The following is an 18,148-nucleotide window of genomic DNA, read 5'->3' as shown; positions in this document are numbered from 1 at the left end:
CCTAAACTTGGCACTCAGGTCCATTGAGTAGGAACGGATCTTTTTCGCAACTGCAACACGGGACCTCGGTTTATACGGTCTCATCGGATTAGGACCGGTCTCCATATTTCTTAGTGGGATTCGAACCTGCGACATAAGGATCAACTCCTTCCTTTGCAACTCTAGAGTAGATGCTCTAACTAACGGACAATGCATTTGCCAGGATTATTTATTAACTACTTTCTTGGTACTTCAAGTTCACACTGACATTTCTCTAACTTCTCATGATTAGGAGGGGCTTCCTTTCCAACATTATGCAAGTATCTGTTAAAAAGATAGAGAGAAATTACTCTCATTGTGCAGTCATGGAAACCAAGTCATTTAAGAAATGAATTTAACCTAATTTTGACCTAGTGATCCCACATTTGTATCTTGTTTTGTGTGTGTTAAAATCATATATGTATATTCATAGGATTGATTGACAAACAAGGACTCAAAAGCAACATCTGACTTCGTTTATAAAAACTACATGTTTCTCTGCATATAAAATATATAATTTAAAGTGTATTTAATTATATATGACATAAACTTTAAAATATGGACCCAATTATTCATTGTGATTTAATTTACTTACTTTCAGTCCATGCTCTTATAGTTAGCAGTTCTATTAATCCTTTTCTCAGTTTAATTCCTGCACATAAATGCCTGCATGTTTGAATCTGGAGCAAGACCTATATATTTCAGACTGCAGGTTCTTCATCCCATCCAATCTTGTCAATTCTCATAATTTCTCTATTCTTAGAGGAATATTTACTGATTCATCATGGATCCATCTGGATAGAACAAAAAATAAAAACATACTGACTCATTTCTTTTTGAATGTTCAAGGACCTTAAACTGGCTCTGCAAATGCAGTTAATACAAATTTTCATGTTGCATTACTAATATACCCTGGGCGGGGCATTCATGTCGTATGGTCATATTTCTAGTTTGTTGGAAATAGTTATTTACAATTTTGCAACAAAACATTCAGACATCAAAGTTGCAGCTCATATTGCTTTAAATATGTATTACATTGGTAAAGATAAACCAATACAATTAAATAGATTATAATAAGGGTTATTCAAAAATTCATTTGTTCACGGTTCAGGTGGGGAAAGTAGAACATTTCAGGGACTGTAGCTACGTAGGTAGAAATAGTCTTTGGACTGGACCTGTACAAAACGTTCTAGGCAAGGCTACTTGTAGATTCCTTGTTGATTCATGGTATTAGCTATATCTACATTACTAACTAGGCATACATAGTATAATATAAGAAAGCATTGTTGAAGACGTTACAGGAATCTTATAACACCAACTTTACTGCTAGGCTTTACTTTCTCCGAAAATGATTTAACATGTTTAAAGGAAGGGGGGGGGGGGGAGGGTGGTTAACATCCATCTTCAAGTAGCCAATACAGGTTGGTACTTTGATAAAATCTTTGACATATACAAGTCTTTTTTCTTGCTTTTAACATTACTGCTCTTTATCATGCATTTTATAAGGGCAAGAATTTTACAAATAAAAGTTTCAATAGAATAAACTCTTGAAGTGAGGGATTGTGTCAAAAGCGGAAATGCTATTGATAATTGAAAGCATCTACCCATGGATAAAACATAGGTTTATCCAACATGTAGTATCATCCACACATATGAGATAAACAAGTTGTATCAACATCATCAGAAAAATGAAAAGTTGTGGACAACAAAATACATGTACAATTGCTTGCACTTCCAAGAGATTTTCCCACTTTAAACTTATTCTATCATAGTGTTAAATTCTTGAATCCAGAAATGTGAATTAAAGATTCACATAACCTCATTTCAGCAACCAAACTCTTTAAAATGGTATGAAACTACTGTATACAGGGTTATTTTCGCCCTTTTACACTTGCTAACAATTTTGCCCCATTTTAATTGCAATTCTCCCAATCACAGATCTGTTTAAGAATTTATACTGTGTTCTTTGAATTCGCCTTTTTAAAATTCACCCTCTAGTTACATGGGCCAAAGGGGTGAGAGTTTCTCTGTATACAGTATATGTATTAAGTTGTCTGAATAAATATTTTGGATTCACTTCATTTTCAGTTTGGTAAAGGAATCACAAAAAAGATCCAAAATTAAGGCTGTTAAGTCATTGCTCTCATATTTTGGCTAAAGTGTAACAAACAAATAAACAGAATGACTGGAATAAAAACAATTTATTAATGTTTTGCAGATAGACTTTAATGTTGTAGAAATTATTATATGGTTGTCCTCATTTTTCAGTGATATTGGTTGTAAAGAATGTGGACCATGTCCAAGAGGTTCTGAAACCAGAGAACAAAATAGCACAGTATGTCATAAATGTCTTATAGGTAGGTCTTAATTTACTAGATGATTTATGACCTTAACTTTATCTGATTACATGAAATGCATTCACTGTAATATTTTCCCATTGAAGTTTATTTCTCGTCAGTTTTCAATTTTATTTTTATATCCTCGCTCCAAAGGAGAGAGTGGTATACTATTTTACCCTTGTGTGTCTTTCCGTCTGTCTATCTGTCTGTCCATAACAAATTTTTATTGCATTTTTCTCAGCAACTACTCATCGCAGATGCTTGATATTTTAACACAATCTTCTCTGAGGCATGCCATATAGTGGGATTCATTTTTGTTCAAATCTGATGTCAAAATCTTGTCCATCCATGCATCTCTCCGTTTCATACATAACAAATTTTGTTGCAGTTTTCTCAGCAACTACTCATCAGAGATGCTTGAAAATTTAGTACACTGTTTGTTAAGGCATGCCATATTGTGGGATACATTTGTAGCTGACACCTAAGCCAAAGGCTCAAGTGAGCTTTTCTGATAATTTTTCCGTTGTCTGTTGGCATTGTTGTTCCTCTCAAGAACTACTGGGCCAATTTTAACCAAACTTGCCACAAAGTATCCTTGGGTGAAGGGTATTCAAATTTTTTCAAATAATGGGCCTTACCCTCTTTCAAGGGGAGATAATTATAAATTATTGAAAAATAAATGTCATTTTTATACCCTCCGCTTGAAAAGCGGGAGGGTATATAGTAATCGTTAATTCCGTCCGTCTGTACGTCTGTCCGTCCGTCCGTCTGTTACGCTTTGGGGTACCCATCTCTTATCCGCAACTCCTCTCATACCACTGAATGAAATTTGATGAAACTTTCACAGAATCTTTATTACATATTGCCATTGTGCACCTCCTATTTTACTTTTTGATCTGACATATATTTTGGATTTTCCAGAGCAAAACATGGACACTGCCATTTTATTCATATGGGAGGCGGGGGGTATCATTTAGTGAGCTCATTGCTCACAGTACCTCTAGTTTTAAAAATCTTCTCAAGAACTACTGGGCCAGGAAAGATGAAACTAATGTGGAAGCATCCTCATTTTTGTGTAGATTTAAGTTTGTGCAAATTATGACCCCTGGGGGTAGGGTCAGGCAACAATGGACAATCAAAGTTTTACATAGGAATGTATAAGGAAAATATTTAAAAATCTTATTCTTAAGAACAGCAAAGCCATGATTGCTAGGTCATATTTATATGGAGGCATCCTCAGGTGGTGTAGATTCAAATTTGTTCAATTAAATCATGACCACCAGGGATGGGGTGGGGCCACAATGGTCGATCAAAGTTTTACATAAGAATATATAGGAAAAATCTTCAAAATCTTATTCTCAAGAGCACAAAAGCCATAGTAATAAAGTGATATTTATGTAGAAGCATCTTCAGGTGGTTTAGATTCAAATTTGATCATGTTCAAGTTCAGATCATGACTCTTGGGGGTAGGGCATGGCCACAATGGTTGATCAAAGTTTACATAAGAATGTATAGGGAAAAATAATTAAAAATCTTCTCAAGAACAGCAAAAATTGGTCTTATTTTTATGGATGCATCCTAAGGTGGTCTAGATTCAAGTTTGTTCAAATCATAACCCCCGGGGGTAGGGTGGGGGCCACAATGGTTGATCAAAGTTACATAAGAATATATAGGAAAAATCTTCAAAATCTTATTCTCAAGAGCATGCACAAAAGCCATAGTAATATAGTGATATTTATATAGAGGCATCTTCAGGTGGTTTAGATTCAAGTTCAGATCATTACCCTTGGGGGTAGGGTGTGGCCACAATGGTCAATCAAAGTTTACTTGAGAATGTATAGGGAAAATCTTTAAAAATCTTCTCAAGAACAGCAAAGATTGGTCTTATTTTTATGGAAGCATCCTCAGGTGGTCTAGATTCAAGTTTGTTCAAATCATGGGCCACAATGGTCGATCAAAGTTACAGAGGAATATATAGGAAAAATGTTCTTCTCAAGAACAGTAATTAAGCTATCATTGGTCTTTTTTTATATAGAAGCATCCTCAGATTGTGTGTATTCAAGATTGTTCAAATCATGACCCCCAGGGGTAGGGTCATTAGAAGCCACAATGGTTGATCAAAGTATTTTGTTTTTTCCCCAGGCAGTGCTCGGGTGAGCGATGTGGCCCCTGAGCCTCTTGTTGTTCACTTCTGATGTCAACTTCCTGTTTTTCAGTGCAATCCATCTGTATAACAATAATTTTTGTCGCAGTTTTCTCAGCAACTACACATTACAGATCGATGCTTGAAATTTTAGCACATACTTTGGTCAGGCTTGTTATAAAGTGAGATTTATTTTATATGAATCTGATGTCAATTTCCTATTTATCTGTGCATCTGCCCATCACCATAGTCACTGAATTTGTGTATCAAAATTTACATGATGTCATTGATGTGTATGTTCACATCAGATCGTATTATTAGTGAGCATTGGCTCACAGACTTCTTGTTTAAACTGAAAGATGAAGTTAATTTCTAGATTGAGTTTGGAGTCAATTATAGATTTAAGGAAAATGTATTCACAGTTCTTTGTTTCTGATCGACATTCAATGGTTTAAAAAGGGGAATTCAGAACACAAAGCAGAACAAATTTCAGTAAATAAGCTATTTTCAAGAAATTTTTCTTCAATCCACATTGACAACATTTTCTGATATCATTTTCAACAAACATTAAATCTGAGAGTATTCCAGAAGCAATACATGTTCCTCTATAGAATGTCATTTTATAATATCCTGTATATGAAAAAGTGCCCCCAAAATGTAGATATTTCGATAATTACTTGTTTATGCATGAAAAGTCTAATTAGAATTAAGTCGATCTGTCTTACAAAGAGAGATCGATGTCTATGAATGTCATAAGACAAGTGTGCATGCTATGGTCAAAAGAACGCATTTTACATGGTTAAAAAACAATTATATTAAAAAAAAAAAAAAACTTGATCAATGCTTTGTCACTTATGCCTAGGTCACATTTAAGCCGATGGTCGGGCGACTAAATTTTTCTGGTCTTGTTGGCTGAAAGAACATAATCGGCCGATACAGTATCGGGCGACACGGAGCAGTCACATTAATTCCTAGGGACACCGTTGACTTGGACAAATAACACAAAAACTCTTTTTTCTTTAGAATTCAGCAATTTTTTTTCATAGATCTATATTTAGATAGGTGACATGAGTAATGTTTGCAAGGCATAGTGCCCGAATCTTATAAAATTGTGACTGAATGTTGAAAATATGTGCAAAATTTTGTATGGAATTGCATAAAAATGACAAATGGTGCATATCTAAGCAGCAAAGAATGCTTAAGATTTCTTTATATCTTACGGATCAATTATTTATGTTATTTTCGTTCAAAAAATTTATATCGATCCATGCATCAAAATTTTGATTGTGTTATGCATCCTTACTAGGTTAAATATTCACAAGTCTGCCAATCGTCGCCCGACCATCGACCTCTGAGCTACAGTTTGATTTTAAGCATTGGCCAAAATTTTAAACACCCTTTTTGTCCAATGATGGACAACCGACTTTATAAACTGACTGCCGATGGTCGGCCGATGATCAAAGGTTGGTCGACGGATAACTTCAATTGAAGGAATCGGCCACCGACGCATAAAAAATTATAACTTGGACCGATGGACACAAAATTGGTCAGCCGACAAAAAAAGAGGACAAAATCGGCCAAGACAACGGCCGATGAACTGACGACTGTCACCCGAAGAATCCCATTTTTGCTTCAAAACCCGTCGGCCGTGAGTCGTTTTTGGAAATGTGACTGGGGTTTTAGCTAGAATAATCTACATGTATCTGTGTATCAAGACATTATAAGCCCTCGCCACAGTTAGAATGTCTGTCATACACTCGTAATCAGGGACATGTATATATTTGTCGTAATTAAGTAGCAAAAATTGCAGAATGAGAATCTCTGCAAAACAATTTTGAAGAATATAAAAGGATTTGCATTCAAAATAACTACCAAATTACTGTAGATCACTTAATTTTCGCGACACCATATTTTCGCGAGATAGTCATTGACTATTGATTAGCGAGACAAAATTTTCGCGAATTGTGGTTATTGCTCTATATATTCTTCAGGAATACTATTATACACGAGAATTAAATTTTCGCGACCACACTGCCTTGCGTAATTACGCGAAAATAAAGTTCTCGCGAATAAAAGTGATTTACAGTAAATAACACAAACCTTCTTGAGGTTGTGCATACCTTTAACCTACAAAAATAATCCATATACGATCAACTCGTTATTTCAACACGCCTGTTTCTTGCTTCATATTCACCATGTTGACATTTGATTCCGAACTAGTATGCACTGAGTAAGATTTATCTCCAGTTTTTTAGCTCACCTGAGCTGAAAGCTCAAGTGAGCTTTTCTGATCACATTTTGTCCGGCGTCCGTCTGTCTGTCCATCTGTCCGTCTGTCTGTAAACTTTTCACATTTTCGACTTCTTCTCAAGAACCGCTGGGCCAGTTTCAACTAAACTTGTCACAAAGTATCCTTGGGTGAAGGGGATTCAAGTTTGTTCAAATGAAGGGCCATGTCCTCATTCAAGGGGAGATAATTGGGAATTAATGAAAATTTGGTGGCATATTTTTAGTTCACCTGAGCCGAAGGCTCAAGTGAGCTTTTCTGATCACATTTTGTCCGGCGTCCGTCTAGCTGTCCGTCTGTCTGTAAACTTTTCACATTTTCGACTTCTTCTCAAGAACCGCTGGGCCAATTTCAACCAAACCAAACAAAGTATCCTTGGGTAAAGGGGATTCAAGTTTGTTCAAATGAAGGGCCACGCCCTCATTCAAGGGGAGATAATTGGGAATAAATGAAAATTTGGTGGCATATTTTAAAAATCTTCTTCTCAAGAACCACTGGGCCAGGAAAGATGAAACTCATGTGGAATCATCCTCAGGTAGTGTAGATCCAAGTTTGTTCAAGTCATGACCCCCGGGGGTAGGGCGGGGCCAAAATGGCCGATCAAATTTTTACATAGGAATATATAGGAAAAATCTTTAAAAATCTTCTTCTCAAGAACCACTGGGACAGGAAAGATGAAACTCATGTGGAATCATCCTCAGGTAGTGTAGATTGAAGTTTGTTCAAGTCATGACCCCCGGGGGTAGGGTGGGGCCAAAATGGCCGATCAAAGTTTTGCATAGAAATATATAGGAAAAATCTTTAAAAATCTTCTTCTCAAGAACCACTGGGACAGGAAAGATGAAACGCGTGTGGAATTATCCTCAGGTAGTGTAGATTCAAGTTTGTTCAAGTCATGACCCCCGGGGGTAGGGCGGGGCCAAAATGGCCGAACAAAGTTTTACATAGGAATATATAGGAAAAATCTTTAAAAATCTTCTTCTCAAGAACCACTGGGACAGGAAAGATGAAACTCATGTGGAATCATCCTCAGGTAGTGTAGATCCAAGTTTGTTCAAGTCATGACCACGGGGTAAGGGTGTGACCAAAATGGCCGACCAAAGTTTTACATAGGAATATATAGGAAAAATCTTAAAAAATCTTCTTCTCAAGAACCATTGAAACAGGAAAGATGAAACTCATGTCAAATTATCCTCAGGTAGTGTAGATTCAAGTTTGTTCAAGTCATGACCATGGGGTAAGGGTGTGACCAAAATGGCCGACCAAAGTTTTACATAGAAATATATAGGGAAACCTTTTTAAATCTTCTTTTCAAGTACATCAAAGCCAGGATTAGTTATATTTGTATGGAATCATCCTCAGGTAATGTAGATTCTAGTTCGTTCAAATTATGATCCCTTTGGGGTTAAAATTCAAGCCCCCCCCCCCCCCCCCCCCCCTGACTTAAGTTAAATTTCAGGTCTGATCTGATATGTGTTTTTCCTAGCTGATGTGCTCAGGTGAGCGCTGTGGCCCCTGGGCCTCTTGTTAAAATCTTCTTCTCAAGAACCACTGTGCCAGGAAACATGAAACATATGGGGAAACATCCTCAGGTAGTGTAGATTCAATTTTGTTCAAATCACGACCCCCGGGGGTAGGGCGGGGCCAAAATGGCCGACCAAAGTTTTACATAGAAATATATAGGAAAATTCTGTAAAAATCTTCTTCTCAAGCCATAATTCATCATATTTATATGGAAGCATGCTCAAGTAGATCAAATTTGTTCAAATCATGACCCCCAGGGGTAGGGCGGGGCCAAAATGGCCGACCAAAGTTTTTAAAGATATATATAGGAAAATTCTTTAAAAATCATTTTCTAAAAAATAGCAAATCCATGATTGGTCATGGGACTACTTTTGGATTTAAACTTTACAATAAAAAGCCATTTTCTACTTTTTCCTACCCTTAGTGCTCAGGTGAGCGATGTGGCCCATGGGCCTCTTGTTCTCTTTTGCTATATATATTGTCAATACACAGAACGTATAAGTTCTTTCGATAAACTAGGTCCGCAGGATAAATTCAACATTTTAACAATAGAATATTCTATTCAGTTTGTCACTATTAAGGTCATTGGCAAGGCAGGGTTTCCAGAGAAAAAAGGTTTAATACATAGATTTTTCCATTTATAAAAACAGTCTTTGAGAGTGATCCCCCCGTTTGGAATTCTTTAGGCAGTGGAAGTAAATAAAGCGTTTACAGAGGTAAACAAAAACACGTGTTTTCTAACGGATAGAATCAGCTGTAATGCAAGAAAGGAGAGCAGTGATATAGCTTTGTTATACATTGTGTAAACTAAGAGGGCAGACAGTCAAGAGGTCGTCATTTACCATAGTTATGCTGGGAAGGGCAAAGATGCGACATGTGCTGAAAGTGGCGAAAGCTAGGCTGGTAACCGGATAAGAACAGTTCTATAGGTCATGTGAAGGAGGCACCATTTAGTAACTACTAAATAAATAATAAAAGTTGTAATAAATCCATGCAAATATATTTATGACATTTTATCTCCAATAACGTAAATTACATGATAGAAACTCTTGATCATTGTGAATAATAATTAGATGTTAAAGGAAGTAACTCAAAATTAACGAAAAGAGCTGGAATTTCTGTGTCTTGTTTCTTTATTTTGCATTTTTATCCAAAATATATACATGTTATCGGATATAAGGATACAACAATGTATTTTATTCAAAATTTCTATGAAATAAATGGGTTTTAGAGAAATCATCGATATGGTTAAAAATTATATAGGTCCTTTTTATCAACATTTTACATAGGAAATGAATTGACTCTGACTGAGAACTGTGATTACATTGATTTGACAAAATCTAAAAAGGAAGGCTGGCTTGGTGGGTTAAATGAACCAGAATTTAACATGTTTGGTACCATTAAACATGTTCAAAAATTCTTGAAAGAACAAGGTTTACTTTTGCCTTATTTGGCCCTGTGAATTTCTGAAAAACTGAAACTGCATAGTTTTAATTAACAATGCATTGAATATCACTTAGATCTTTGGTGACTGCGTATCTTTCAAAAATGACGTCATTTTCTGGCTAGTCAATGCATTATGACGTCACGAAATGCGTCAATTTCCTCATATATACTAAAAAGTCTGCAAAAACGGCCAATTTTTAAAGCTATTTTTCAATATTTAATATAGAGCGCAACCTCTGATCTAAAATATGCAACTATTAAATGATAGAACTGATTCTGAGGATTAATGGACATGTTTTATTTTTTAGATCAGAGAGTGCGCTCATTTTTCTTCACTAAAAGTGCTCAATTATACCTGTTTACCTAAAAATTCAAGAACTTTGCAATTTCATAAAGGCAGTTCTCCAAGACCTGGACTTTGAGGAGAATTTTTTTAATAGGATATGAAAGTACCCAGTCTCTATTTTATTTTAATGCTTCAAATAGAAAATCAAGTGTTGAACAATTAATTGGTATATCTACAGGGCCATTTTATGCATAAAGTGAACCGACTTCTTTCTATACTAAAGCCAGAAAAATTGCCGATGTCCTTAAGCTACCCAGCAAGTCTCAAATCAATATTCATAGCTCACCTGAGCTGAAGGCTCAAGTGAGCTTTTCTGATCAAAATTTGTCCGTTGTCTGTCGTCATCATTGTTGTTGGCGTTTTTGTCGTCGTCATTAACTTTTCACATTTTCATCTTCTTCTCAAGAACCAATGGGCCAATTTCAACCAAACTTGCCAAAAGAAGTGGATTCATGTTTGTTCAAATAAAGGGCCAAGCCCTCGTCCAAGGGGAGATACTTATGAATGAAAAATTAATGGTGTCTTCAAAAAATCTTCTTCTCCAGAACCAAGCTTGGGCCAAGAAGATGAAACTCCTATGGAAACATCCTCAGGTAGTGTAAATTAGTACACAATGGCTGATCAAAGTTTTACATAGGAATGTATAGGAAAAATCTTTAACAATCTTCTTCTCCAGAACCACTAGGCCAGGAAAGATGAAACTCATGTGATAGCATCCTCAGGTAGTGTAGATTCGAGTTTGTACAAATCATGACTCCCCAGGGTAGAGCGAGGCCACAATTGTTGATCAAATTTTTACATCAAATATATAAGAAAAATCTTTAAAAACCAGAACCATTGAACTAGGAACAATGAAACACATGTGGAAGCATCCTTATAAAGTAGTGTAGATTCAAATTTGTTCAAATCATAAACCCTGGGGGTAGGGTGGGGCCACAATGCCTGATCAAGTTTTACCTTGTTGCCAACTCACCCGATTTCGTCGGGTTACACCCAATTTTTCAACCCGTAACCCGATTATTTTTTATGACCCAGCGGGTCATGCTTTTCACCTGATTTTTGTCAAACAACCCGAAAATCTCCCGATTTCCAGATTTGGTTCATAAATTAGGTTGCACTTTTAACTTCCAATTACAATCCAAGCTTAGATCTACATAAACAATGCCGATGGATTAATTATAATTATCAGTGCAGGTGTAAACAATTAACCGGGTGTTGTTTTGACAAATCGATGTCTCAGTCAAAAATGGCTTCCGATAGAATTAGATCGTTATCAGGGCCAGCAGGAACAAATGGAACCAGACACATGTCTCTGATTGAACCAAGAAAAAGAAAAACAATATTTAAGCACATATCAAGGGATCTTGGAAACAACTTTCATTAGATAAAATAAATTGAAGACAGTGTAGGCCTAACTGCATATTTGATACATATTGCACAAGTTAATTAAATTAATTCAGAGAGAGGAAAAATTACTTCAAAACCAAAGTTGGAATACTTTCAACTTTAGCAAAAACTGAAAAGGCTTTTTTAAAAAAAAAAAAAATGCACACTTAATTCAGGTCAATACTGAAATATGAAACCTACTATATTCTTTGTTAACAAGTAAATTTAATCAAATTACATATGAATTTTTTGTCATTGTAAGTTAAAGCCTATTCTCAATACACAAATACTTATACACATATATATGACTGCCGTCATGAGAAAAGGGCCCTTATCTTTTGACGTCACAATGCTCAGAAAACGACGTCAAAGTCGCGTATTGTAAATACGGAAGTAAAAAAAATGTCAACTGCGTTTTAAGATCTTTAAATAAAATTAGATTTCAAAGTGTAACAAAAATTTGATGCAGACATTTTTAATAGGTACAGCTTACTCCACTTATATTGAACTCGCTTATTTTGAAATTCCGCTTATATTGAAATAAAAATAAATCCCCAGTTTTTGACTCTCATATTCTTTGCATTAAAATAACGGTTATATTGAAATCGGCTATATTGAAATTTCGCTTATATTGAAGCCACTGATCGGTCCCCACAGGTGATAATGAGTTGTTTTCATAACGGTTATAATGAAGTACTCCCTAGCGGCTGTCATTACGGTTGTTGACAGAAATTATGCCTGATTGACCAGTTGATATACAAAGGTGTGAATAATTAAGTTTTCACCTTATGTGTTTTTATACTGCATGCTCTTACGAAATAAAATTACTCACTGTAAAATTCTTTGTTTCCATGTAATCATATAATAGGGAAGTATTTAACTTAAAGGCAACATAGTAACCCCAAAGATCTAGAAAAAACTGAACTTTCAAATTAAATACATACTGTTAATGGCTAATGATAAACCTTCATTCAAAATAGCTAAGAGACCAACCCAAGTACACTTACGATGAAATACATGCAGCGTTCAGCAGTTTGACATCGGTGATTTTTCTCGATCCAAAATGTAAATAAATGCGATTGGGGATTAATAATGAAGTTGAAGATTGTCTTATCGATAAAAAAGAAAGAAACAATTTTATTTAAACTTTCAAGGACTAATATTCCATGTCATCTGTACACTGTTATAGGTAAACGATGAGACAAAATTAATTTGTTCGGGTTTGTTCTTTACTTTTAAGATCGGGATTGAACTTTTAATAAAAAAAAAATGGCGGCTTCACGATTTCGCTTATATTGAATTACGGATATATTGAAATAATTTGCATGGTCCCCTGAATTTCAATATATCCGGAGTAGGCTGTATATAGTATGATATTATTACTATTTAATACGTGAATTTATTCATAATTCTGTTTAAGTACATGTATTTAACTTGATATTGATTGATACGCGACATTGGACATGCACATTGCTAAGAATAGCGATTAAAACGATGTCTATTCCTTACTAAATTAAAGATGCTGCATATTTGTTTTTGAGAAATTTTCAAATGCTTAAATTGAATTCATGTTAAGAAGTATTAATATTAAAAGGTATTTTCCATACACGTCATTGTACTTTTTTTCAGAAAGAGAGAGAGAGAGAGAGAGAAAGAAAGAACGAGCGAGAGGTCTATGCACTTCAAGTATAGTACTACCGTTCTTATAAGCGCTTCTTTTTTCTGAAAAATACATAACATCATTTTAATGTATTTAGCCATTTTAATTTTAATCCATAGTGATGTATCCCGATAGCCAGCCCACTGTGAACTGTCGATTTTAACGTGTGTAAAAAAAAAACAAAGGGGGGGGGTTAAGTAGACAAGCCAAAATAAATCTCTGAATAAAAAGAAAGGCTAAAAAAAATTACCCCTCTTTGACTGGATATATATACTGGTAACATAGGAGATACAATTAAACCTTCTACATCAACAATAAATAATTCTATACTAAATCAACAGTAACAGAATATGCTAGGGAAAAAATACGGATCGAGGATGGAGATGCCAAGAAAATTTTACTAAAAATAAATTTTGTTTCAAAACCTAATTTAAAATGATCCAATAAATACATGTATCATTTTTTTTAATTGCTCCGATGAAATGAATGAATGAAATCCCAATCAAATCTAAATTTGCAATATGTTTAGGAATTGAATACAATTATTGTAGACTTTTCCCAAAAACATTTTACCTAATTTTGAAGAAATAAACAATATAACATATTGTACATCGACAGTGATATTATGAATGAGGATATTTATAAACCAGAAGAAAAAAAACTATAGATTAAGCGGAAAGATAGCTGAAGAAGTGTAGCTTTCCAAATAAAAAAACAACAGACCGGAGAGCTACAGTGCCACCCATGGTAAAAACTGTATATTTATTGCGCACAAAAAGTTGCGCTTAGTTCTAGATTAATTCTTCCAAATTCTTACCTCAATTGCAAAAAAGATAGATTTAAACAAAAATACCTTGCTCCTCTATAAAGTATTCTCATAGTTCACATCTGCATGGTTGGACTGAATATCTTTCAAACCAAAATGGCAGTATAAATAAACGAAATTTTCGATGATCTCAAGATCAGGGCCAGGAGGGCTATTAACAACAGTTATAAGGGACGTTTTGTTGTGAAAACAGTGAAATACTAGTAATATGTTAGGCACACACAGTTCATAATATTTTGAGATGGTATTTTAGAACATGGACAAATAAATAGAAATAAGTGCATTTTTTATGCGCAATAAATGTAGTTTTTTATTCAATGGTTGGAACTGTAGTTCTCTGTTAAAATATTTTCTACGGAGAGCTACAGTTCTGCAGCTAGCGAAAAGACGTACAAATTACTGGCTAAGTCAGATATGGCGACATCTTTTGAGAATCACTGATAGAGCAAAAAGTATAAGTGACAAGTGGTTATGGGTGTAATTTTTAAAAGTTATGAAAATGTTTAAAATCATAAACCACTTCAAACCTTAGACAACAAAGAAGTCTAAATTTTAGAATGATAAAAAAATAAATTTAAGCACTGGTGTAGCTGCAGAACTGTAGCTCTCCGAAAAAATATATATTGATAGACCGGAGAGCTACAGTGCCACCCATTGAAAATCAAAGTACTCAGAAGTACAGAGAACCGGGCTCATTTACAGATCTAGAGTAGAATCATTATGAATTTCTTAGATGAATCATACGTTTATATTGTATTAACAGATAAAAAAAAAGAATATCAGATTTAAAATTCTGATGAAAAAATCATTTTAAATCTATCAATATAAATGTTAAGACACTGACAGTGACTTTCTATCCTAATACCACGGTCCGATTTTGTCAGAATCAGAATTAATCTGGTACCGAAAATAAACAAACAGGCCAGTCTGGTTCCCACTCCTGCTTTTCTTCGTATGTGTAGAGAACAAAGATACATGTAACACTGATTATCAAAACTCCTTACACCAATGAACTACGTTCTTTGACTTAAGACTGAAGTTTTCAAAGGTACTAAATATGTTTATTTATTTAGATAAAACTTCGTTTTATTTTTGTTGCTTTATTTAGCGTTTGTATTATCACAAAAGCGGTTGAGAGTAAGAACTATATTTTTACACGTAACTTTAAAATGGCGACTATGGGGTTAACATCCTGTCTTGAACAGGATCACATAAGCCGGCAATTGCTCTTTGAGCAATAAGCCCGGCTAAAAACTGTATTTTTATTGCGCAAAAAAGTGCGCTCGGTTCTCGATTTATTTCTCCATGTTTTTAAAACTGTCATCTCAAAATATTACTAACCGAGTGTTCCTAACATATTCTTTCACTGTTTCTGCAACAAAACATTCATTATAATTGTTTTTAATAGCCCTCTTGGCCCTGAAATTGAGATCATCGAAGATTTTGCCTACTTATACTGCCAATTTGGTTTGCAAGATAATTCGGTCCAAAGCCCTTCGTACAGATGTAAACAACAAATGTGATTGATAGATGAGTAAGGACTTTATTGAAATCTAGCTTTTATGCAATTGAGGTCAGAATTTGGAAGATTTAATCAAGAACCGAGTGCACTTTTTTGTGCGCAATAAATATACAGATATTTTTCAATGGGTGGCACTGTAGCTCTCCGGTCTATCAATATATATTTTTGGGGAGAGAGCTACAGTTCTGCAGCTAAGCACTGGTGATGTTAATTGCGGAAAAAAGGACGTTCTTGCAAAATTTTAATGAGCGTGAAATATATTTAACTGACAACTGAATTCATGATATGAAGTAAATAAGTCTCGTTATACGTTGAAATCTTCAACATGTACATGTATCTAAATATCCCGCATATTTCGACATTTATTAAATTTCCGTTGAAATCAAAATACTAAAGTTTATATCATAATCCTAAAATGACTCTGAGGAAAGGAATTAATAAACAAAAACAAACTCAAATACTTCTGCATTGAAAGAAAAATACTGTCTATATTACAGTCGCACGCAAGTAGCATCAGGGAGGGGGTGCATTGAAAGTCCGGTCGCCCCCTCTCCTCACTTTTTGTTGCAACATAGTCAAATTAGTGCACAATAGGACAAAAGGCAGTGTATTATGTTTGATTAAGAAAAATTGATACTGCAAAAAGTCAGATCTATCCCCCCCCCCTACAGCGAAATTGGTTCCGAGTTTGGACAATCCCAACTTTTTGAGTTTTTTAAATGGTAAATTGAATTTTTATTCTGGCTGTCCCCCATCCTCCTTTCAAACGATGCTACGTCACCGAGCTGTTGGGAACAGGCGAAATGGAGTCAATTTTTTTTTATTTCGATATATCGAGAAGGTAGTACTTGTATGTTTTGAACTAATAAGTAAGAAAAAATGGATTAGAGTGGTAGATTATAACTTAACATCGCCTCATATGAAAATACGTAAACGTGTGTTGGACGTAATATTTCATTATTGGTTAAGACAGTCGCATGGAAATGTAAAAAGCTTTCAATAGGTGTCAGATTAGCCAATGTCGCGGAGGAAGATGAATAGATGAAACTTTCCAGGCTGTAAAAAAATATACAAATGTTATGTTCAAGTGAAACAGGGTAAAGGTGCCTCAAAATTAAAAAAACATGTGAATGTGCAGAAATATATGTGACCGATTTTAATCGTGATTTACTTTTTAAAATAAATAAGAAGTTAAAAGACAATTTCAATTTTAGGTATAAGCTCAAAGAAAGTTTCAATTTAAGGTATGGTATACATAGACCATTCATAAGACAATCCTTTGACATCATTTGCCTCTTTTTTTTAATATTTACACCATAATTAAGACATTTTTAACAAAATATTCAAAAAAGTAAACTTAACAAAAATCCGCTTGCATGGAGTAGCGAACATGAATTAAATTCATGCATTCATATTTTTTTTATATATATAAATGGAATAAACATTTTTAAAAACAAGTTTACAGATCTTTGCGTATTTGCATTTATTTCTAATTTTTCTGTATACAGAAAATAAATGGTGTTTTGATCCTATCGTTATCTATAGTTAAAGGGAAAAAAGTTACGTGTGTGTGTGTGATGGTGAGTGAATGATGAATTTTGATGACCGATAAGAAAATTATTTTCTTTCTTAATCTTGGGATCGATGTGCTTTTTTTTGCGAGGGGATACCCCATTTTGCGCGCGGTGTCCTTCTGGGATTCTCTCTCTCTATTTCTTTTAATGTTAAAGTGTTACAAATGCTTTATATATATTATAAATTAAGATTATTTTGTATCAGAAGAATAATTCGTATGGATTTAAAGAAAGTTTAAATTTTTTCTACTGAATATATTATAAACCTTATCTAAATTTTGTCTAGACCACATCCCCCCTTTACGATATTCCTAGATCTGCTCTAAAATAGTATGAAAATAGTTATAACATACGAAATTCCGTAGGAATAGTCACATACTAGTCGCCTGGAAGAAGAAAAAATAAATATTTTTTCAAATTTTTAATTTTCAAAACGATTGAGTTTATTTTAAAAGCGTTATTTTAAGAATTTTTGAAAATTTAATTAGACGAAGTCGACGTCATTATGTTTTCAGTGAGTAACGTTAAAGTTGTTTAGGTGCGCCTTACTAAAATGCTTATAAAATACTGAAAAAGTGAGATATTTTCAAAATTTATATATATTTGCATACAGAAAGAGTCCGGCTATCAAAATTTACCAAAAAGTAAATTTATGAAAATTTGACCTTAAGGGCCCTTTTCTCGTGACGGCAGTCATATAATTTAATCATGGTAAATATGTCGTGAATGTCGTTACGCGTTATGACCAGATTTTTTACTTTCCAAATCTGGTCATGACCAGATTTTTACATGCTGAAGGTTGGCAAGTATGCTTTTACATAGGAAAAATTTTTTAAAAATCTTCTTCTCAAGATCAGTCATGATTAGTGATATTAAGGACGGATGATACAAATTTTTTTTTTTGAAAAAGATTTAATATCATGTAACAAGTTTAGAAATGTGGGTTGTTCTTAGAATTTTTTCTCCTAAGAACTGGAATATTCCATATTTCAATGAAAAAATAAATATAGATAAATAACACACAGTAAAGGTTTACAGGTGAAAACAATTTTCAGAATATGTTAACATGGTGCTAAA

The 18,148-nt window shown here is 34.3% G+C and overlaps 1 protein-coding gene across 1 annotated transcript in view; it reads left to right on the top strand.

Moving 5' to 3' along the window:
* LOC134283845 (sushi, von Willebrand factor type A, EGF and pentraxin domain-containing protein 1-like) overlaps nt 1-18,148 on the top strand; it is an 82,307-nt gene that overhangs the window by 38,980 nt on the left and 25,179 nt on the right. The window contains exon 7 of the mRNA XM_062766363.1: nt 2,287-2,375. Within this exon, the coding sequence (XP_062622347.1) occupies nt 2,287-2,375 (89 nt within the window). The remainder of the gene's footprint in view (nt 1-2,286; nt 2,376-18,148) is intronic.

The sequence above is a fragment of the Saccostrea cucullata genome, unplaced genomic scaffold (genome assembly GCF_032062105.1).
Source record: "Saccostrea cucullata isolate Sc308-1 unplaced genomic scaffold, CSIRO_AGI_Scuc_v1 ctg146, whole genome shotgun sequence".
In the NCBI taxonomy this organism is placed as follows: domain Eukaryota; kingdom Metazoa; phylum Mollusca; class Bivalvia; order Ostreida; family Ostreidae; genus Saccostrea; species Saccostrea cuccullata.
Note: the sequence above shows the minus strand (reverse complement) of the source record. Positions and strands in the feature narration are given on the sequence as shown.